The 24,344-nt window shown below is 39.8% G+C and overlaps 1 protein-coding gene across 2 annotated transcripts in view; it reads right to left on the reverse strand.

Annotated features, from left to right (window-relative positions):
• The window catches only part of FBN2 (fibrillin 2), a 170,587-nt gene extending 146,453 nt beyond the window's left edge, over positions 1–24,134 (reverse strand). For both annotated transcript variants that reach the window (XM_049796454.1, XM_049796453.1), the window contains exons 1-5: positions 23,911–24,134; positions 22,922–23,004; positions 19,130–19,228; positions 17,891–17,986; positions 15,375–15,470 (exon numbers count right to left, since the gene is read on the reverse strand). In XM_049796454.1, coding sequence (XP_049652411.1) covers positions 15,375–15,470; positions 17,891–17,986; positions 19,130–19,228; positions 22,922–23,004; positions 23,911–24,134 — 598 coding nt within the window. The remainder of the gene's footprint in view (positions 1–15,374; positions 15,471–17,890; positions 17,987–19,129; positions 19,229–22,921; positions 23,005–23,910) is intronic.
• Between the last annotated feature and the right edge of the window lie 210 nt (positions 24,135–24,344).

Genomic DNA, 24,344 nt, shown 5'->3' on the forward strand with positions numbered 1-24,344 from the left:
GAGCAACCTGATGTCTCACAAAGTTAAAAAAGCATTAACCATCTTCCTTATACTGAGAATGATTGCTATAGCAACTGTCAGAAATCACAGGCATCACTTACTAAAGGCCCTTCTTCCCCCTCGATCAAAACATCTTTTTTATGGGCAAGAAGTAGGTTTACACAGAAGCAACATCAGTCACTTTACAATAATAAAACAGTAACTGCAGCTTACAATGAAAATTCTTCCTTTGGCAGAATCCTGATGGCCTTGGGGAGCCTGAGGGCTCTGCAGTGGTACAAAGTGGCACAGCTCAGTCTGCATTTACAATAAGCAAATGCAAGGCTCTGAAAAGGGGACTACAGCAGAAACATTAATTCCTCTTCTACAAAATCACAAGAGTGAAAGTTTTATGTAATTACATTGAAATAAAATTTTTGCAGGTAAAGAACTTTGCATTATACACCTAACATGGAGACGGAACATCTTTTCACATACATGCCTAAGTTGTCACATTTGCATACAGCAGTCAAATAACCAAAGGAATCCTTTACCTAATGAATGCAAGATTAGATTCTAAATTGTACCATCTGAGACTCAATTTTTTGACACCAATCTCCAACATTCAGACAGCCAGGGTTTAAAAAAAAAAAAAAAAAAAATTGTTTCTCAGGAAAGAAAACATCTTACAGTTTCAAATTATATAATTTCTATACTGGAAAATGTCTCTCCCATTGTTACATTTTATTATTTTCAGATGGTTTTGGTTTAGCTGGGAGGCCTTGCTTAAAGTTTCCATTTACTGTAGATATTGCAGAGTAAGCTTGCATTCTACAAATATTCAGAAGCAATGAAAGTTTTTGGGCATCAGAGTGCTGCTAAGTGTGAGGTAGGCACCTGATGTCTCTGGTAGTACATCATCTACAAAGTCACATTACAGTACGATCCATCGGTTAAACTAGTTGAAATGAGGTAAAATATTAACAAGGATTCTCCCTTTGTCTCTCTCCTGTCATTTATGCTACAAGGAACAAAGGCTGAAAAGTTCTGAAAATACTCTCTATATCTAGCATATAAACCAGATTTTAAGGTCTAGACACAAAGAGGAGACACAGCTCAAAGTCTTCAAGCAGATGAAGAGCAAAATTTTAGCTCACACACAAAGGTCACCGTCAGACCTAACAAGAAAACTGCAGATTCACAGTAACACAGAGCCAGGGACTGAGGAATGATACACCCACTCTGGAAATACACACCTGTACAGAAAGTATAGGGAGGGTAATAGAAACAGCCTCCTGTGTCTCATCCCAGCATGACAGGACAATTAGGGAGGAAGCCAGAGCAGAGCAAAAAGAAGAAAGCAGGCTACCGGGCTGGATATCATGACAGTAGGGAAAGATAACAGAAGGATTTCTGCATGAGAAAAAACAATCTGACAGTTTTAAGGCATGAAGAGAAGGTCTGGACATCAACTATAAACAGTTTTCCTTGACGAGTTTCACTTATTGAAAGCACAATGGAGGTACTTTGCAAGCCTGTCAGTTACATTACAGCCTGATTTCCAAGCACCACCTGGAGCTCCTAATAAAATCAGTGATAGAAATGCTGTTCATCACCTTTGGAAAATCAGGACACTTAATCTTATTTGATTCTTGCAGGCTAAGAATCAGTATAATGCAAGACAGATGTAAAATATCTTTTCTTGGTGGACAATGTTAGCTACTGTAATGCTATACTCACATTAAAATGGTATTACGCATCTGCCTCCCAAGAGGAAAAAAATTGAGCAGAGAAGAGACCATACATGGTCATCAGACTGCAAAATTTTCTACCCCTCCTCAGTCCTGATCAAGACTAGATGACCATGTTTATTAAGCCACTGACTGCAGTAGGAAATCTTTTGTCATCATACATTTATTTAGGACACATAATGTATGCCATACCCTCCTTGAAAATCAGCTCAAAGCTGACATAAAATACAAAGCTGTGCACATATAGGACAAGTCTGCCTTGCGTACTAAGCTGCAAAGGCAAAATACAATCCTCAGGAAATGTTTTCTTACATCTGAAGATGACAAAAGTATCCACAACAGTGATTTGCCCAATAATCTACCACATAAGTAGTCAACAGTTTCATTTTCAAAAAATAAACGTCATACCACAATGGCAAAACACACAAAGACACTAAAAACATAGCAAGATTGTCACAGTACCACCAAGCCACATGCTGAGGTGAGTGTCCTTACTGGGGCACACAGAGCAGCTGAAGATTCAGACAAGAGCAGGCAGACCTGTGTCCCTACTCTTCTAGTAATATTTTCTTTTTAAGGATTACTATTACCTCTTCTTTTTTTTTTTTTTTTTCACTTTAATATGAGTAAGAATCAAGCCTAGCAACATCCCTCCTGCTTTTTCTGAAATTTATCCAAAATTCTTGTTGCATGCCTTTTAACACCTCAGCGAGTTTAGCAGCATGTCAAGAGTTCCAGCCCATACCTTACTACAGCTTTTACAAATGTGCTGATAGTGTCACACTGTGTATAGCTCTGCTGCTGTGAACTGAAAATCTGCTGAAACTTGGCTATGACCTGACCTTCAGCACTAATGTCTTCATTTTCCATGGGACTCATCCAAACACTTTTTGCCAACCCCTGTCTGATGCAGATTTTACCATTTACCCATGCTGCTTTTATTCTATTCAATTTCATTCCTGACTGTTTTCCTTCTACTGTTCTCAACAGCAAATTGCTTCATAAGGAATGTTTCAACTCCTGCTTTATTTATTATTTCCATTGACTTTTCCCTTGCTGTTCTTTTGGGCTTTTCATGCTTTGAACACTTTGCACATCACTGGCTTTTAGTCAGCTCATTTAAGGTAGTGATTAAATAATGAAAAACTTCTCTACAAAGAGTCAGCTAAAAAAAGGTCAGCAACGAACCAGTGTTCCCAAGAAGATATTTGCCTGAAAACATCATCATTTCCTTCTACCTTTACTAGACCATGAAAAGTCAGAACTATACTAGAAACATATTTAATATTGATCCAGTAACAATTTATCTAAATATCAATTACAATAAATCATTTTTTATTGTTACCAACTTCATTAATTCCAGTAAATTAAGCTATTTTAGATTTCTGCTAGCATTTTGCCTTCCGTTGCATGGAAAGATAGATATCTGTCATCTATGTCTATAATTTACAAAATTTCAAGTCCTTAACTAAGAAACTTGAGCAAGTAACACCCTCCCTTCCTTGCATTTAGAACAACCAGAAAATCCAGACCACTAGAGCCTTCACTGGCTCTTTGGGAGGAATCACAGGGCAAACCAGCCTGAGCATGCAACTTCCAAAGGAGGAAAAAATATCATCCTCCCAAAGGACACACGGCAAATCTCTTTCTTGTCAAACACTCCTTTTCAGAATTTTGGTAAAATATTTATCAGTTACATGCTTTGTGCAACATTTTTGTTTCGGCCATGTTCTTGCTTCTTCCCAAATAACAAACACAATGCAGCTAATTCTCCTTTGACTGTTTTTCAAATTACGATCGTGATTTCCATGACTGTATGAATGATTAACTACATCCGTTCAAAGATTTTTTTTATCTTAGTATACATATACACACTCATTTGTTCTTGTTATGCTATGTAACTGGTTATTTGGTATTATTCCTGTTTTACAGGTTGGATGACTCAAGCATTTTTGAACAGGAAAAAGAAAAGACATGCAACTTTCTGGGTTAAAAAATTATATTCTTTAAATGTCAGGAGTCATTTGTAAACACACACAAACCATGTCACAGCAGCCCCAATGAGTGTATAAGAACAACATAAATCAAAATCTGTTTTTACTCCAAAAAAAATAGGTCTGTTTCTATTGAAACAATTCTATTAAGTTATTCATACATTTCCTATATTGATATAAGGCCACACTGGCATGATAAGCACACATAAAAATGGTGACAAACATTCACTCACAGCAAAGAACATCACACCATTTTGGCATTATGATGCTTCAGGGCAGTTACTGATCAATATCTAAAGCCATAGATAAAATGTGTTGACACCATACTAGACAGGTGATAGAAAGTCAACTACTTAATTATGTAAAGTGAGTAATCTACTCTCAGGACAGTTAAAAGTTCTCCAGTTAAAGGCTTCTTTTCAAAACTTGATACTAAGAACAAAAAAATGTGTCATATAGAAGAAATGGAGGAAGTGGAACATTCCCAAGGTTATTTGTTTCTATACAAAGAATCCATGACTGCAGTTTAAAACCAAGAAGATTACCATAAACCAATGAAACAGATTAAGTCAGAGGGTTAAGAGAAGACATAGACCCCACAGAGCCAGAGCACAACTTTATTACCAAGCTTACAGAAATGCATGAAGTATTCACAGAAAACAAAAAAGCAAGAAATTGTGGAATTCCTGTAGTTTCCATTTCTAAACCTGTCCCCACACCAATGTGAATTTAAAAAACATTCAGAGTCAAGAAGTATGCCATAAGCCTCCTTTTTTCAACAGCTAGGTTTCAAATGATGTAGGAATACTGGTAAGTATAGCATTGTGGAAGAATTAACGTGGCTTTTGCAAAAGCAAATCAAACCCTATATACCTAGTGTAGTTCCTTAACGAATCAACCCATCTGTTAGACAGAAGCAGATACAGTCTAGCAGGATACCCAAAGGACCTCAACCGCAGGCTCTTCACGAAAACAAGGCAGGAAATAAGAGGGAAGTCCTTACATGGGTAAGAAACAAGGACGAGGAAAGGGGGGGGGGGGGGGGGTAGAGTACATGACTAATTTTCACACTGGAAGAAATGCTGGCACCCACACTGATTTACGTATTCCTAAGTGATCTCAGGAGTGAGGAAAGGGACAAACAAAGCTGGTCACAAGCACTGCAGAAAAATGAATGACAAGGTGTTAAAAACAATTACAATGCCACTTTCTTAGAAAAATCCTGAGCCACAAAATTATCCGACCCTGGGAAAAAACTCAGGGAAACGCTGCTTTTCCTGCTAAATTGGCTACTGGCAGCGATGGGATCCTAGCCTAGATTGCCCCTCTGCTCTGATTTTGTACGACACCTCTGCCACATGCTGCAATTTCCTCTGCAGGCATTTTCAAGAGCTTCTTTTCATTCACCTCATGTTCTCAGATAATACAAACATCTAGGCAACATGAACAGTATTTCAAATTATATCTCAGCAGGATCTCTTTACGGGTAAAGTTTTTCAAGCTTTTTCCAGTTTTTCAAGTTTTACACAAGTACTTATATGCAATACAGAAATCCAACATGACTTCAAACACCTGTAACCGCTATAGAAATAAACAGCTTTCAAGGTTTCTGAATTCCCCAGAGGGCCTCTTGTGCCTCCTCAACACAGTATTTGTAAATTTATCAGTGAATCTGTTTGTCTAATTTGTCCTAATACATTCTACAGTCACAAAAGCATTTAATTCTTTCTTCATTTTTACAGTACTTCAGAACTGGGTTCTTTAATTTATTTCTGCTTTTTGCCAATTTCAAAATTTGCCTATAATGCCTAAATAAGCAATACAAAATGTTAGCACTTGCTGAATTTGACAAAAGTTTTCCTATTCACTTGAATATTTCAGGGGGCTTTGCACTTTCTTGGTTAAAGACAATCCCTGTTGACAAGCTTCTCAATTTTATTGTGATGTCTAACTTACCTAGATATTCTGCAAATATCTCCAGATTTTTTTTCTGGATGTATTACAAATTAATTAGTTTAATAAAATCAATAATTTTCCTCATCTTTCTGAGGAAATTGTTTTTTCTTCTGAAACTCTAACAAAGCCATCATTGCTTTCCTCAGCTCCTGTAGTGTGATCCCCCAACTACTTTAAAAAAAAAAAAAAAAAGTCATATTCTAATGCACCTAACAGAGTAAAATTTTCACTGAGGAAGGAAAGAGATAAGACTAGACAGAATTTTCCAAAGACATCATCTTCCATCTCCTTTGCAACACATTCCCCACTCATGATTTTGGTCTATTGCTCTATATTATCTGACCCTTGCTTTAGTTTTCAGTGAACAATCTCTAGATGTGGAACATAACGCAGTCAAAGTCCTACCTGACACATAAACCCCCAATATTTTATGCTCTCCTGGACTTGTTCCTCCTGTAGGTAATAGAAAACACTAGTTTTCAAATATAGGTTTTAAACAGCCCAGAAGAAAATATACTCTATACTTCTGGAAAACAGATATAACAACTCTGCTAGTTCTTTCTTCCACTGCACAGTTCGGAGCAGTGTAGCTACAGTGCTTCCCTTTTAAACCCTGACTTGAAGCAAAGCAGCTTTCCCTGTGCCTCAGTTGCAGGAGAGCTCCATTCTACTCTGGTGAAAATTCTCAAGTCCTTGGAAGAGGTTATTCAAATCTACATTTTCATCTTCTTTTTGTAGATCTAGTTTAAAGGCATAGAATTTCTGCTTTTATTTCTAACACAAATAACCCCATATCTGTATCTGTCATATGCCTGAAAGAAACTGAAAAGTAAAAGATTTCAAGTGCTTCAAAAGTAAAAAGTAACAAGGCTGCTTCACTGAAGGATTTTTACATTTTTCTTTTGCTAATACTGTTTGTGGATAGAAACACAGTGCTGTTCAAATTTGGGGGGGGGGGGGGGGGTGTGGAATTTTTATTTTTGTTTTTTTCCTCCCCAGTTTCAGCTCTGGAGGAACTTGTAACTGCTCTCTACTCCTCAAGGTAGTTTCTCAAGGCTTTTGGGAGGTGGGCAGAGGCCACTTCTGATAAATTGTGCTGTTTGGAAGTCACTCAGAGCTAAGGTTGCCCACAGCTATCTGCTTCCTGCAAGATTTGATTTCTCCACGAAAGGAAAGGAAGGAACCAATTCTCCAGTCAACCAATTCTCCAGTCACACCATACCCTTTTAAAGGGTATGGTTCCCTACCACTGTTGGCTTCCTGTGAAGGCCCATATTCAGCTGAAGCATCCTTCCCTCTTCTCATTTGTAATAACAGACCACAGGATCTCTCCAGAGATTGTCTTTGTTCAGTTGATTCATAAAATGGTGCTTTGATCCCTGACGTGGACTTTAGCTCTTATTGAAATGACTGTGCTGCCATTGCACCTGTGAACTGTAGATTCATACTCACCAGTATCAGTGATCATTTGCTACAGTGATCATTTTCACTCTGAAACTGCATAACCAGCTTTGTGTGGCCTTCTGCATTCAGAGACAACATGTACCACACTCACTGCGAGAATTATTCAAGTAACTTACAAGTATGTCCTATGTATTATTAGCATTCTAGCATAAAGTGACTTTGTTTGCTGTACTCATTGCTAGATACTTCTCCACCAGACTGACTATGATAATGCAACCAGAGGACAAGGGGGCAAGAGGGAGAGAATACGAATCATCACATCCTGAAGTACCTAAAGAAAGAAAAAGAGGGCAGCAAGAAAAAGATACTGACTGGGATTACACTACTTTCTTCACTGCCACTGCCATGGCATGTTCAGCATTACCCATGTCTCTCTTTCAATTGCAAAATATTAAGTCTTTTGCACAGCTAGAAGAGAGAAATTTTCAGATACCTGCTAATGACAAATAAATATATACTCTGTAGATAAATTGGGGGTTTTTTTAATGCTTTAGACAGTTATGTGTCAGCTTGTGAAAGGCAAGAGAAGAAGTCTGGAAACCATGTTATTGGAGGTAACAATGGATGGCAAAACCAGGTAAAATAGTGCCAGAGTCCTGTCTGATATCCAAGAGCATGAAAGCAGCTTTCTGAATTTGCCCTTCAGAACTACTGTAATCCATCAAAGATTGACGTATGCAAATATCTACAGGTCTGAACCTGTATGAGGAACAGGAGTTCTCTGAACAGGGACTGCACTTCAACTGTATGCATTATAAACATCTGATGACACCTCTGGTCTCAAACAAACAATGAGAGTATCTGTCAGGTTCTTCTAACATAGATAAGCTGACTTATTTTCCTGAATAAGGCACTTATCTGTCAAATAAAATTTTACCTCTTATTGCTGCAGGTAGTTATGTTTTACTATCCCCAAGAGAAATTAGAGGTGTACTTTCTAATTTTAAACTGAAGCTTTTTTTAAAATAATATCACCACTGTGGCATTTGCTTATAATCAACTTTCTACTATGTGTGGAAAAAGCTGACAGAAACCTTTTTTAAAAGAAAATTTAGAAAATGTAGGAAAGCATGGTGAAATTTGAAAATTTTAGGAAGATTCATATTTTTTAGAACGTTATACTACCACTAACTTATTTTTAGTTAAATTGATTAACCTTAATTGGTTTTAGTTAAATTAGACTTGAAGTTGATGATGTAACTCTTATGTTACATGATAAAAACCCCTTGTCAGTTGGAGTGTGTAGTTAAGAGTATGCTACACTCAACTGGTATTTCTTTCCTTCACTCAACAGGCCTTGAATGACTCCTTTACAAACTTGCAGAAAATATCTCAAGACCACATGCTCCACTTCCAAATGGCTAAAAGCAGACTGAAAAGGAATTAAACTGAGTATTCAGCAGGGAAGTATTCCACTTACTGTGCACTGAATTAAAAAAAGACACCAGGACACATGGCCCTGTGGCAAGAAGAAAGGACGAACGCTGACTGGTATTTGAGAGCAGCATTTAGTAATTGTTTTTTATTTAACCCTACCGCCTTCCTTTCCTCCTGCCTTCCCTAACATGCTCTGCATTTTCATTTATACTCACTCTCACTCCTAGAGCATGCAATACTCAACAGTCTTCCACCACCTTAATAAAACAGGCAGGATGACCCCCTAGTTAAAACCTCAGACTGAAACTCAGGATATTGGATTGATTGCTAAGTCTGCTGAAGCTTCCCTGGTCAGCCTTCAACAAGTAACTGCCTCACGTGTCTCAGCCTGTCTTGGGGGCAGGGAAGAAAGAGAGCAAGAATACTTCCTTTGTCCGGTTAGCTCTTCAGAGCGGGGACCCGCTCGTGCATACACACACACACATCCTATCCCACATTAGTTCAGGCTAATAGTAGCCACTATAAAGCAAAATCCAGCAAAATTTAAAAGTTACATTCTCACAACTCCTACAAAAAGAGAAGAGCTTATTGATCAAAAGACCATTTTTGCTGTTAAGCACCTGAATAAAGTTTACAGTCATTGGGGGACAGCTAAAATAAACCAAGCAACTTGAGAAAAAAGTGCAGGTCCTTTTAGAACTGCTCATGCAGCAGTACGCTGTGGCTGGCAGAAAGGAAACCTCTTGAACATAACTTGCCATAGCCTGCATGGCAAGAAGTTCTGCAGTTTATGAGACTACAAGGGTAAGACCAAATATACAAGATCTGAATACATCCCCCAAAAGTTTTCACTTCTTTTTATGGTACTGCTACCATCAACAGATATGGAAAAGTTGTGTAAAGTTACAAGATCTTTTGAATACCTGTTAGAGGAAAGAGCAGTTTCTGAAATAATTTCATACCCTTCTTGCTTCGTTTACACCTAATCACTGTCAGTTAAGCACACACAAGCATCTTCAGCACCACTACAGACTAAATATGAATTGCGTGTTTTCTTTATAATAAAAATGTATTTGAGAAGTATTGAGTCCTATATAAAATTGTATTACTTTGCTATATGGGCATAATTTTATTCATACGTATTATCCCAAAATATCTTTATAACTTTTAAGTGCCAATCAGTTTCTTCAGCACAGCTCCTTTGCTGTTTTCTTTGCTCTTTCCTTGTTTGCCTCAGTTACTACATACTGTTGGCACTTTCACTGAGAATGGTTTTTGCTTCCTTCTACCTCTTTCTCTGTACTCTTGATTAGCTTCTTCATCCTCTTCCCAGCCCAGCTTGAAGAAAACCTTTGTTTTCTTTTTTGCTCTTCTTCCCCCTTTCTGTTCTAGTGTCCTTAGACATAGGATCATTACTGATTGTTTTCCTATCAGCAAGCATCAGATGAAGGTAACTGATTTCAAATATAATATTAGATGTATGCTCTCCTACCCCCCAAAATGAACCTCTATTTCAGTTACACCCTCTGCCTCCAACCTTTTTCTCTATCCTCTGCAATATCCTGTTCTCCAACCCCAGGGACACTCACTTACTCTCTTGCTGTCCCTCCTAGGATTCTTCAGTTGCATGGACCAAGATCTTGTAGGCATTGCAGAACTGGCATAAAAACTGCTGCCTTGCACAGAGGAGGGTTCCTACTGACTACCTGTCTGCATCTGGGCAGAGCCTTCCCTATTAACCCGGTAAGAACCCATAGGGAGACAGCTGCCTCCATCACTCATTTACTGCATCTGTCATGAGGTACAGGCTCTCAGCTCCTTTGGTAGACAGAAATTCCAAAATTCAGACAGTCAAAGAAAGCGTCCAGATGCTTGTACTGGGAATACCAGGTGCAACCAACACATTGGGCTAGGACACATTAGCAGCAGTTTTCCTGAGAACAACCCAAAAAGTTCCCCTCTTTCATAAGTTCTCACGCTATATTCAACTATGACATTTCTTCATTTTTCCTCTTTTCTTATCTGCCCAAGCTTGACACCTTTATCTGGAATCCTCCCCCTTCTTCAAAAAGATATTCTTCCCAAGCTATGCAGTTCTACATAGTCCAAACCATCTTCCCTCCCATTATAAGTCACACGTACAGAGTAAGCAAGCACTGTTCTTTCTCATTCTACACAGGATGAAGGCAAACTTAGATCAGTGACAGGATTCTCCTTTCCCGCTGCTTCTTCCTCCCTTTAACCCATGATTAAGAAGGAAGAAAACATCATTGCTCTTCCACAGCTTCATACCGCTACAGATCATCAATTTAAAAAATGCACAGGCCATGTGCAGTAATACAAATACCATTTGCGCAGACAGTCTTGAGAAACCAAAGGAACTTGTCATGCTAGAGAAAACCGCTCTTATGTGTACAACTGAGCATGAGGCCTCTTAATCAATCCATTTCTTTTTTTTACAATTATTTTTCACTGGGAAGAATTCAGCAGCAAAATTTCAACATCTATTTCTTTCTTAAAAAAAACCCAACCCAACATGACAAAACAGACAAAAATCAAATGTTTGAATCTTGTGTTTACAAATCAAAGACAAGAAGCTGACCAAACCAACACACTTTGATAGAAAATGTAAAAGGTCATTGTATTTATCAGAAAGAATAAAGCACAAGGTCCCAAACAGGTTCTGCTTTCTTGTTAATCCAGCAGCAAGTCTCAAGTTAAATACTGTAATCATGCCAGTCATTAGTTACTGCTCAGCCTCCTGTCTCCAGCCCGGAAATTAGTCTGCTCAAAGCCCAGATAGCTGAACTAGCAGTCACGTTTTATCATATAACTGAGGCTGGGAGGCCAATTTGAAGGAAAGCTACATATGTTCTATATTAGGAAGAAAATACCTAATTTAAAAGAACTTAATTTACAGAACAATACAAAGTACGCATTTAAAAGACAGCTATGTAAAAAAAATAACAAAACAAAATCTCTTATAACTCTGATGTGATTTGCAAGGGAAGTTCACAGAACCTTAAACTATAAAATTTTACTTAAAGAGTTATGAACCATTGCTAAATTCAGTTTAAAATTAAACTATAGAGGCATTTCTTAGTGTAAGGTATTACAGGGAACTACTGCAACCAACAGATGAAGAAATCATTGCCTTTTGCATTTTGTTCAAAAGCATAAACTTATTAGGTTAAAAGTGTAAATTACAAATTGCTATTGAACTGAATAGGCATTTCAGGTATCTTTTACAGTTTTTTCATGTGCTCCAGCTCAAGTAAAGCATAAGAAAATTAACATTTACAGTTACTACACTAAAGACTTTTTATAGTCATGACCAAGGTATACTACAGGAGCCATCTTTAACTGAATAATAGTACAATAAATTAATAACAAATTCTTTTTTTGAGAATATCTAGGCTACACCAAGATAAGAGAGTAGGTGAAATTTTACTTAGCCCTGTCCACTGTTGTAAGAGCATATTGTGTTAGATTAGATATCCAAATTACATATGCAATTATAGGCATTACATATATGTTATATTTTTGTGACCGTGACGGAAGCAAATTTGGCTTCCTAACTCCAGTTTCCAGTAAGGAAATGTAAACTTTCAATTATAACAACTCCATTTCCAAATAACCCTGTAATGTAGCTTAAATCTTGTGTAACAATAGCATTGTACACTTAGAATTGAAAGGCTAAGACTTTCAAGGACAGCTAAGAAATACAGATGCCAAAATACTGGTGTTCAATTCCTCTACGTGGCTTGAATTCTGCAGCTTTAAGTTTCACAATGAATTGTAAGAAAGCAAACTTCAACGCTTTCATCACCACAAAAGTTAAGTTACAATACCCATATGTACTACAATCGTTTAAACAAGTCAACCTATTTCAAGTATAAGCGTTGTTATTAAAAACTCTGAGCCATCATCACAGCTGGAGCCTGTCATAGCTATTAACATGATTCCACAGTCCTGAATCTAGTCAGAGAATAGAAGCAAATCTTAACCAGGAATGACTGCTTCTGTCTGGGACAAAACCCCAGCTTACCAAGTTGTATGCAAAGAAATAAAAAAATATCTGAATGCAATCCATTAAAAAAAAAAATATCAATTTGCAATATTACAATTCTATCCTGTTATAGTTCATCAGCTGTAACTATCATTCATCTTGGATACATAGCTTAGTCTGCTGAATTTGGACAAATGTAAACTCCATCTAAACTAAGGCTCAAACTACAAAGCAACCTAAAACATTGTCCAATCCCTTAAAAATCCATCCTAAACTGACAGACTTGGTAGTCTCTTATTTTAGCTCAAAGGCAGGTGTACATTCTACACAGACATATTTCTGAAAATGGCTGTAAATATTAACAGTTTTTAAGAGAATGTTGCTTTGTTGCTTGTGATATCTAGTGCGTATACAAAACAGCCTGGAAGAGCAAAGAGAAACTCCTGCTTTTTCAGTGTTTGGTTTAGTTATTGCCTTCATCTACATGGAAATTATTTCCCTTTCACAGTCAACAAATGTAAAAAAATAAAAGGTGCAAGATATCTTCACAATTTATATACAGCTTTGAGCGCTTCAGAGCTGAATCTGAAACAGAGAATTCCACGGGATTCCCTTCAGAAGCCATTTCTAAACACATGAATGACAAGATGGTGTTTGGGAGCATCCAGCATGAGTTTATCAAGAGCAAACAGCATCACTGCTTTCAACCCTGAGGCCACCGGTGCCAAGCACAAGGAGAGGGCAGGGGAAGTTGCTTGACTTGGGCAAGGCTTTTGAGACAGGCTCCTACAGAGAGACTGTGATTGCTGAGATACAGGCTGAATAAGTGAACAATAGATAAGGGGAGTGGAAAATTGGCTGGACTGCTGGCTCCAAGTGTTGCGATCAGCAACGTCCAGCTAGAGGCCAGGACCCTAGTGCAGTCCCTCTGGGGTGAGTACCGGGACAAATAACAATTTAATGTCTTCATTTAACAACCTGGGTGGTGGTACAAGAGTGCACTCTCAGCAAGAATGCAGATGACACCAAATCTGGGGCACCAGTCAATATGCTGGAGGGCAGGGCTGCTACTCAGGGCAATCCAGACAGCTTAGAAAAAATGGGCAGACAGTTATCTCATGACATTCAGAAAAAACAAAGGAAGTCCAACCTCTTGGATGGAATAACCTGATGGAACAACATAGGCTGGAGGCTGACTGCCTGCAAAGCAGCTCTGAGAAAAGGATTAGGGGGTCCCAGTAGACAACCACCTGAACACAAAGCAGCAGTGTACCCTTGCAGCAGAGAAGGCCAGCTGCACGGGCTGTATCAGGACAAGCATGGCATCTAATCCAGGGAAGTGGTCCTTCACCTCCATTTGGCACTTGTAAGACTGCCCGAGTACTGTGTCCAGTTTTGGATTCCCAATACAAGAAAGAAATGGACATACTGAAGAAAGTCCAGGGGAGGGCCACCAAATTGGTCAGGGAGCTAGGGAACGTGCCTTGTGTGCAGAGGCTGAGGGACCTGAGTTCATCCAGCCTTAAGAAGAGAAGGTTTCAAGGGGACTTTATTGCTGCCTGTAACTACCTGTTCAGAGGATACACAGAAATTGAAGCCAGACTCTTCTTGGAGGCTCACAGCAAGCAGACAAGAGGTAACAAATAATACAAGCTGGAACATACAAAATTGCAATTAGATATTAGGGATTTTTATATATATTTTTTTTTTACCATGAGGGTGGTCAAATACTGGAACAGGTTGTCCAGAGATGTTGTAGAATCTCCATCCTTAAAGGTGTTCAAAACCTGACTGGCCATGGACCTGAGCAGGCTGATCTGATTAGACCTGCTTTGAGCAGGTATTGGACTAGACGGCCTGTGGAGGTCCTTTACGAGTCAAATTGTTTTGTCAATCTAAGAAGTCTACTTCTGCCCTAAGTGGGCATCTCATCCACTGCTAATGTGTATGAAGAATGTGACTGTCTATTTTCTATTAATGCAAATGATCCCATCCTCCTTTTTAGTATTGACAACCTTTTGAATATTTTAAAGGAGTAAGATAACAACGCATACTAGTAGCCAGCATTTCACACTACGGCTGCTCAGTTCTTCAGTACCCTTTTTGATGAGAACACGTATTCACAAACACACCAACTTGGATAAAGACAAGGAAGAATATTTATGCTAAGCTCTTCAGCATCATCTTTGATTATTATTGAAACCTTCATGTTTAAGGATGTACAATATTACTGGTTTGATAAGCAATCCTCACTATATGCACTCATTAAAAATCCATTCTAAATAGAGAGCGATTTGCATTACACTTGTCAGTTTGATGCACACAGAGTACGTTCCACTATTATATCTAATGTTGAGCCGTTCTACATGACTATATTTCCAGTCTTGGCTCCAAAATACAAACAATGCTGATTCATTAGTAAGCAAGAAGTATAGATTTCTGAGATTGGAAGCGGGTTTACTCTAAATCACTATATATGGACTTAGCGCCTGAATCCTGCAAGTGTAGTTACACTTACACAATTCTAACACCATCAGCAATTTTGCTGTAATGTTATTTCACAATAACATTCGAGCAAAAGACAACTCAACTTTTAACTATTGTATGAACAAAATAAGCAGCCTAGATTAGCTCAAATTCCTACCAATTGTGACAGCTTTGTTACTTGCCAATCTGAAATGTGGCTACGAGACTTAAAAGGAAGATACTTTCTAAAATTACAAATAATAAATGGTTTACTGGAAGCTTACTGGCTCAGCCGGAAAATACACAGCACAAAGTATGTACATACTGTATTGTTGCATATAACTGCTCACAATTTCCCTCCTTATTTATTTCTTTTACCTCTTTCACACCGAGGACCAGTAAATCCGTAGACACATGCACAGCGATTAGGTCCAATACACCGTCCTCCATTCTGGCAGCCATTTTCACAGACAGCTTCAATTAACAAAAAGAAGTTTTAAATGTTGTAGTAATGATATTTCAAAGATTACCACAGGTGGTATTCAAAAGTAGGTTTTTTCCTCTCAACTGCTCTAATTCTTTCTGGACTTGAAGATCAAACTGTTCTTCCCATCCATCATCACCAACAATAATGATTGTTCAAGTAAAATTCCATTAGACCAAATTCCATTAGCACCTGTTTAATGCCAATTGCAAGCAGCTGTTTAATTAATCATGTTCAGCACAGATTCTTAGCAGGTGTTTAACTTAAGTCTATTTTTAAACAGTTGTGCAGCTCTAGTCACTAATCATAAGAACTTTAATTCATCACTGAAGCTAGCAGATAAACACTCAGCTATTTTGAGGGGGCTTTAAGCGTATGAAGTTGTGCTATTCAGTCACAACAGCAACAAACCTTTCAAGAAGGGAGACCTGGGGAGTCCGAGAGACAGATAATTCACCTCTCAGAGTTGATTCTGCTGGCAGAAGGATGTTTAGAGCAAGGGAAAAGACTTACCAGTTTAACTCATCTTTAAGTACCTTGAAAAGCTGTGTTTCCTAAAAGTTCCCAACAAGAAATAAAATGGGTTTTGTGGGGTATAAATCCACAGTATATATAGAGGGAGAAGGTACTTTACAGCTGTGGGACTTGGGAGCACCCACTCATGCTATTTATCACCAATGTGAATCAAGAACAAAGCCTCCTGTCAAAGCACTGACATCTTCTCAATTTGAAAGGAAGACAGTTCTCCAGCGAGGCTGAAAAACACTGTTAAAAGAGTCCCTTAACTAACTAATTCCATCTGTTTTCAGGCTCACTGCTTCCAGGATATATACCCTTGTTCAGAATTGGCACATGTTCCAAATCAAAGTATTTCACCTTAAATGACAGCCCCACCATTTTTAAGTGGCTCTGAACAACAGCAAAGAGATTTGGGTCTAGAATTCTCTAGGCTGCCTTCCTGTGCAGGTCTCCCCAGTCAGAAGGTGTCATTTGTTACGTATTTGAGGATGCAGTGCAAAAGAACCTCAGCAACCTAGAGAAGGTAAATATTTCAAACTGGAAAAAATGTACATGTGCCTCCTATATCACAATGGGGAACATAAAATATACTGTTACGTGGAAACGTGATGAGGCCTTACTTCTTATCAATAACTATAAAAATGAATTACTTTTTACTGCAAATGCATATATTATGCATAAAATGAAGATACTTCTCTGCACGCGTTACATTAATGAATTAATGGGCAATGCCGCTTTAGTGAGATAATTAACTGCAGAAGATTTAAGACAATTACATTTTAGTAAAAAGAAATAAGGACATATTTACATTTTTCAGACATTCATTCCATATTGTGTCTAGAAGACAAATACTCCATTTTACTTGACATCTTAACTGTCCTGTACACTGAGACCAATCTCCACAATTTGTTCAGATTTTCTGGATTGCTTTAGAGTCACTGCTTGAAAATTCAATCCTTTTTTCATTTATTCACTGGAAATATGGCCCATCGGAGAGCGTTCAGATGTTGACCCAATATTTCAAAATTAGCAGGAAGGGGCCAGCAACTCTTAAAAGTGAATCCCACTGTGACTAGGGTCACATTTTAGGATTACCATTATTACCTAAAATTTTAGAAAATTTTATACAGGGAGAAATAATGCAAGAGCAAGACTGCTCTCCAGCATTTGCAAAAACAACTAAGACAAAGGGATGTTCTTCCATACTATTTAGTCTAACTGTTCTTTGCAGACCTGCCTTTTGTTTGTCTCTTGGTTCCTTCAGACTACCTTCAGCAATTAATTTCTCAGCTCATTAGTAGCCAGCTGGCCTCAGAATACAGCTTGAGTCTTTCTTCATCCCCGCAGACTTTAGTGATATTTATTGTTTCCCAGATTTGTAGAGCTTGTAAACACTGTACTGTGATAGGCAGAGCTTTGCAAGTAACTGACTTTCTAGCTTGTCTGCCAAACCAAAAAGGTATCCCAATGCTTGAATCATATTTAAACTTTTTCCTTAGTCAAGTACAACACAGAAAAACATGCTTTAACCTAGCATTTAGGCTGTTCTTTTGAGATGGAGAAACTCTGTCAAAGAGAATGAAAAATTAGTGATCATCTGGTAAGAAAAGGCAAGTGGGGTGTCTACTGACATTGCTCCCAAAGGATTTTCCAAAACTATTTGCTCAATTTGAGGCCTAATTTGAATTTTTGAGAATACAAATGCACTTCATGCATGAATTGACTTTCAGCTAAACACTATACCCCGAAACAGCAATAAATTTCTCACAGACATTTCATTATATTTCAGCATATTGCCTTTTTTTATCCTCCCACTCTACCGAAAGCACAAAGGCTACCTTGCAGGACTTAACATGGATTTAATTTCAGATGCAACAGAGCAGTTACTTACGCTGCCCACAGTAAGTTCCAACGTAGCCTTTCTGGCAGTGGCACTGGTCATCTGTGCACGTGCCACCGTTCAGGCACCTGATGCTGCACTGTTGTACTGCTGTGGAACCCAGGCAGAGAGATAACCAGTGTTAGGCAAAAATGCCACATTGGGAAGCAAATGTGGATAAAAACCAAGACACGTGAAAGTAGACATGAGTTTCATACAATATATGCTATGTATTTGAGTGGACACTCAGGTATTCTTGCAATCAAAGCCATCCCAGCTGTAGCTATTAGCCAGCCATTAGTTTAAAAGCAACCACGAAGACTTTTTTTTAGAGTTTTCCATGACTACATTTAGCAACTTAGAGCTTTTAGCTATCATGGAGGCTGTACACTCTTCATTTCTTAGGAAAATTGACTCGATGATGTCCTGGTTTCAGCTGGGATAGAGCTAACTGTCTTCCTAGTAGCTGGTACAGTGCTATGTTTTGAGTTCAGCATGTGAAGAATGTTGATAACACTGATGTTTTCAGTTGTTAGACTATAGTCAAGGATTTTTCAGCTTCTCATGGCCAGCCAGGGCACAAGAAGTTGGCACAGGACACAACCAGGGCACCTGACCCAAAGTGGCCAACGGTGTATTCCATACCATGGGACGTCCCATCTAGTTTAGGAACTGGGAAGTGGGGGGGAGGGGGCAGGAAATCGCTGCTCGGGGACTGGCGGGGTGTCGGTCGGCGGGTGGTGAGCTATTGCCCTGTGCATCATTTGTACATTCCAATGCTTTTATTACTACTGTTGTCATTTTATTAGTGTTATCGTTATCATTATAGTTTCTTCTTTTCTGTTCTATTAAACAGTTCTTATCTCAACCCAGGAGTTTTACTTTTTTTCCCCGATTTCCTCCCCCATCCCACTGGATGGGGGAAGTGAGTGAGCGGCTGCGTGGTACTTAGCTGCTGGCTGGGGTTAAACCACGGCAGATGAAAATGTTAATAACACACACATTTATATTTAAACTTATTTATCTCCTTAAAGAGATATTTTTTTCAGTTTGTCACAGAGAGTGAACAGGCACACTTGGTAATCAAACTATCAAAAACTAGAGATATACCACAGTGTAAGTTACATGCATGTATGCAGTAACGACAAGTTATTTTTAAAGAATTTACACAGTAGTTATTTTTGAGTTGACAGTCAAAGAGAATTACTTAAAATGAGATCTCTAATGAAAATAAATACAGTAAGTCCTTACTAGATTTCGATCCACAAGTAGGCGATATTTGTCCACTTGCACAAGTGCACATGTTAGGACGGGAACAAAATCCATCACCACAGCTATTTCTACAAATCGCTGAGGAAGAACACAATGAAAAAGACAGTGATTAACAGTAACCTTAGTCTTAAACTACAGGAAAAAAAAAGCTAAAAGTATGTTAACAGCTTCTTTAAAAAAAAAACCAAACAAAAAAACAACACTTGAATGCTCACTTCATTAGGACAGTAAATATACATGCAAAAGTAATTTTAAGTTAAATAAAGCCAACTGAATTTTGGTATAATCAGTATCTCTGACAAATTTAAAGACAAACAGAATCGAATATGGCATATTCAATCACTGGTCTGACCACTGAAACCAGATCATCAACTCTTTCCCCAATTAGAAATACCAGCCTATTACACAAGTAATGTAAAATTATTAAAATTATATCTTTTAGACCACAAGACCTATAGAAAACTTTACCACGAATCCAAGATTTGAATGAATATAAACAATAGAGATCATAAATGTCAATTTATGGCATGGCTTCTCTCTTATAATCACTATTTCAGAGGCACTTTAGGGTCTCTCTTTTCTAAGATTACCTATTCTTTACACAAAGCTGTTTTGTGGGAAGTCAATGTCCAAATGCTGGGCTTTGCAGATTTTGTGTAGTCTCCCTAAATAGAGTTTTCTGTACTCAAATATTTCCACAGTGTCATTTAGAAACCAACTTTATAAAAATCTCAGGGAAGCCTGTCCACACCATATCACATGTGCATAACACACACATTGCTGTGCTATCCTCTGATGCATCAAAGTTGTGCCTTCCCTTCTAACTTGCCAGCCAAGGGAGCTGCATTGCACAAAGGAATGACAGAACCAGGAAAGAGTTAAAGCCTAAATCCAGATTCTAAAGGACATCCACATGAATATGTCTAAATAATCCGCTGGAGTAGCAAATGCACCAAAAGACAGCCTGAAACATTAAGAGCCAATATGGCACTGGAGGACCTCAAAAAACACATACCGTGCAAGAGACAGCTTGTAAAGCAAAAAAAAAAAAAACCAAGCAAGAATCATAGTTTCTTCGTAAACGACTGGGGGGGGCGTTGAGAGAATCAAACCGTCTGGAAGCACATCAGGACTACAAAAGAAACAAATATCCCTGGTAGATAATTTGACAAGAATATACTGACAACCTAAAAAAAAAGTCTATATTCATTAAAAGGAAAGGAAAAAACCACGCACCTGGCCATATACATACAAAAGGAAGAAAGCAGAGGTAAGACCTTTCCCAGAATCCTTATGCTCCATTTCTGATTTAGAAAAACTTGCATTAATGAGACGGAACTCCCATAAGGAAACAAATTGTTTTCTTGCATCACTATAGAATTCAAATATGCCCCCTGCAGAATTTACACACTCCCTTTTGCCCTTTCTCCACCAAATCAGAAGCTCTGTACCGATGCCAAACATGATCAAAACAGACCAGATTTTGTAAACCCGCACCCTCCTTGGCATACTCCAATAAAGGCCACATTTTCTTTACAAGAAAGGAGTAGAGAAAGCCACATTGGTGGTGCACTGACACCGCTCTTTGGGCATCAAAAAGATGCCATGTGGATCATCTACATTTATCGTTAAATTCCTCTGCAACTATGCCCTAAATATGAAGGCATGAGAGGGGAAAGAGTTTGTGGGATTTTGATATTCAGCTGAAATTAGAGACATACCACTGACTGATATGAAATACTTTTTCCATTAGTAGACATAAAAGTGAGAAACTGGACCCAAATTTAGAGCACTTGACAAACACAGGGAATAGGGCTGTTTTCCTTATGTCACTGGTCAGTCCATCTTTACACAACGTAGCTCGATCTCCTGATCAAGTGAGGTCTACATTTAGACCATTTCCTTAGTTTATTATCTGTTAGGGAATAATTTTTTGTCAACTGAAAGCCCTATAGCTGAAAGCATAGTCTAAATATGCTTTCATCAGTACAGTTTATTTTATCTAAAGAAAAAGGAGCACAACCAGAGCTTTGTTTTCCAGGTAAAAGATCCCTTTTAATCATAAATATGTCACAGACCACCAACAACCATCATCACGTTATCAACTGAAAACACGGTAAGGTCAGAAAGGTTTCCTGTTGACCTACCACTAGCTCACAGACCTCTCTTCATGAAGTAATACTGTAAAACCACCAGTTACAATCTGCACTAATTATAATCAACAGATCTCCAACAAGAAGTTTGCTAGCTTGACTGTCATCCTGTTCAGGAGGCTTTATCTGGCTAAACACCTCTAGCTAGAGGGACCATCATCTCAACAAATGTTTGGGAGCATAGAAATCTGTGCTTTCAAACCTTCATTTCAAAAAACAAATAGAAAAGTGTCACAGCCAGTCTCACAGATCGTCTGGCAAAATCATTCACCTTTCAAACATGTTAGAGAGCCACAATTAAGCTCTAGTAAGTAAAGAGGAGCTAAAAGATGTCCTTTGTGCACATGCATTAACAGTAACTCAAAGATTATTGTGGACGTGAAGAGAGCCGAGACCGAGGTCTTTAAGAGGCACTGAGAGTCACAATTTAAGGATAATTTATAAGGATTTCTGAAAGCACCTCCCTCCATCATCGTCTCTCCCCAATTTCATTTGAGCTAGATACCCAGCTGAATTTGAAAAACCTATCAACAGCATATTAGGCAGCCTAAATCCATTTTAAAAACTCAGGTTTACATTTTTCAGTGATGCATGGCAGAGTCATAAGAAATATCAGCAAGTCAAATTTAGTCCTGTAAAATTAATAGATGTGAACAGGCTGATAGTCCTGAATGATAAGGCAAGGACCCAAAAGTCACCTTTAAGTTTGGCAGATCTTGGCTTACCACCCGTTCGTTCCCTACTTTAGTCCCGGAAGGCTGTAGTCTGTTAGACAGAGTATTACAAAGACCTCCGTTGCTTACATTAAATTTAGGGCAGCGTGTTCTTGAACCTGAATTCCGCAGCTGAGCATACTTATTAGCAAAAGAGATGGTGACAGGCTAGGGTGAATGGGCGCGGACTCACATTAAAATTCAAGGACTACAAGAAGCACGTGTCTAATACCAGCTTTTATCTAACAGACAGAAATTTCAATTTAATTCTCCATTTCCTTTCCAGGTAGACAATGTTCCCTAACCAGAGTATTGAGCAGGTTTCCTCCCCCGTTTTTCTTTTTTTTTTTTTGCCAAGCCAGCTCAACAGCCACATCTGTCAGCACAGTACCTCTTATGACCAGGCAATAAGCAGAGGCTATGTGCTTTACAACTATTAAAACACAACTAAAAACAACAGGCATGAGAATAAGCACCCCAGATGTAAAATAAGTTTTCCATTTGATTGTCATTCCAAGCCTAGCACAGAAGTTCCACAAAACTTCAGATCTGATTTGCTTTCTATCAAGACCTTTTGGCTTTTTTTGCCTGTTACTGTAGTTGATTATTAGTTTTACGGAAGGTTTTTTCCCTTTTCCTTCACTGTCGTGTTCTTTTTGAAAAACTAAGGGGAGACATGCCTCTCATGAACACACCAAGGAAAATACAGCAAGTGGCCAATCTTTTGATTACAACAAACACAGACCTGTAAATCCACCGTGGCTTTTTCCCCTTTTTCTTAGAAGTAAGGCACAAGACAGCTCTGAATTCTCTTTTCTCACAGTGGATGGAGCAGCAACTCACAGAAGAACATTTATTTTTATTATTACCCCTAGGGCAGTAGAAACTTTAAGTCAGACACTTACGAACAATGCACTGGTTTCCTCCAGGGAGCGTTTTCCACCCAGGGCAACAGTACGAATGGAATCTAGAGCCACACACATTTGGCCTGCCACACAAACAAACAAACAAACAAAGGTATACACAAACATAGAAATCCGTGTAAACAGAGTCCAAAGTTTTATCTACACACAAGGGAAGATACCAGCCACATGAAACAAACAAACAAAAAAGCCACGTACAGCAAAGATGCCTAAAAAAGTCCTCCCCAAAAGGCAAGAAACCCAGAAGTTTCAGGCCACTTTGTTTTGTATTGGTTCAACCCGTTAGCGTAAAGAGGAGAGGCAGACAACAGCAAGCCACGTCCATCCCCGGTGGAACTCCCGAGGCGATGCAAGGGGATGCGTTTGGCTCCGCACTCCTACAGAGTCTTAGCAGTCCTGCTAGGAAAACTGGCTTCATGCTGCTGTCTGACACCAGGCGGAAGGGACGACTGCTCCCAAGGATCGCGAGGCTAATTCACACGACCAAGAACTCCCCCAAACGTTAGAAAAAAACCAGATTTTGCACAGCTTCCCAGTAGAAGCCAGAGCGAAGAGAACGTCGAAGCAGCTGAATACTGTGACATGCTCGACTGACTACAAAGCCCAACGCGGTCCCTCTGTTAGCTGTAAACGCAGCCCCACACAACGCCTGCTTTTAATAACAGCCGCACTAACGAGCAGCCGGCATTTCACAGCCGAGGACAAGACCCCACGTCCAATTAACGGCAGGTCCCTCGGCCACACAGAGGGGCCGCGAGGGAGGCAAGGTGGGCCGAAGGCAAAACCGAAGACCAGGGCTTCGGCTTTGAGGCAGGCGGGGGTCGGCTGCCGGGAGGGGGCTGCTCGCTGGGGAGCGGGGCTGCGCGCCGCGGCCCGGAGGGCCGGGGCCGGGGCCGGCCGGCAGCGGGGAAGGGGCTTTCAGGCTGCGGAAGGCGGAGGCCCGAGCGCGGCGCGGCGCGGCGCGTCCCTACCCGCGGAGCACGTCCTGCTGTCCTCGCCTGCGCACCCGGCCGGCGGCGGCGGCGCTGCCGGCCCCGTCCTCCCGGTACGCGGCGGCTGGGTGGATGCCGCCCGCTCCTCCCGCGGGGCGCACCGGCGGCGGCTTCTGTTGCCCGGCTGCTCCCTGCGCCCAGAGCGCCAGGCAGCCCAGCCACAGGAAGCAGGGCTGCACCCAGGGCCACCGCCGTCTCCCCATCCTGCGGCTGCCCCGGCGGGAAACGGCGGAGGCGGCGGGCGGGGAGCCGGGGAGAGGTGTGCCTGTCCCGCCCCGCCGTCAGCGGGCACGGCTCCGCTCCTCGTCGGGGGAAGGCTTCAGCCGCGGAACCTCTTTCTTCTCTCCTCCCCAGCCTGCCCTGCCGCCGCGGCCGTCAGCGGGACACGCCGATACCAACGGCGGGCTCCACGT

This window comes from Accipiter gentilis, chromosome Z, assembly GCF_929443795.1.
Source record: "Accipiter gentilis chromosome Z, bAccGen1.1, whole genome shotgun sequence".
Taxonomy (NCBI): domain Eukaryota; kingdom Metazoa; phylum Chordata; class Aves; order Accipitriformes; family Accipitridae; genus Astur; species Astur gentilis.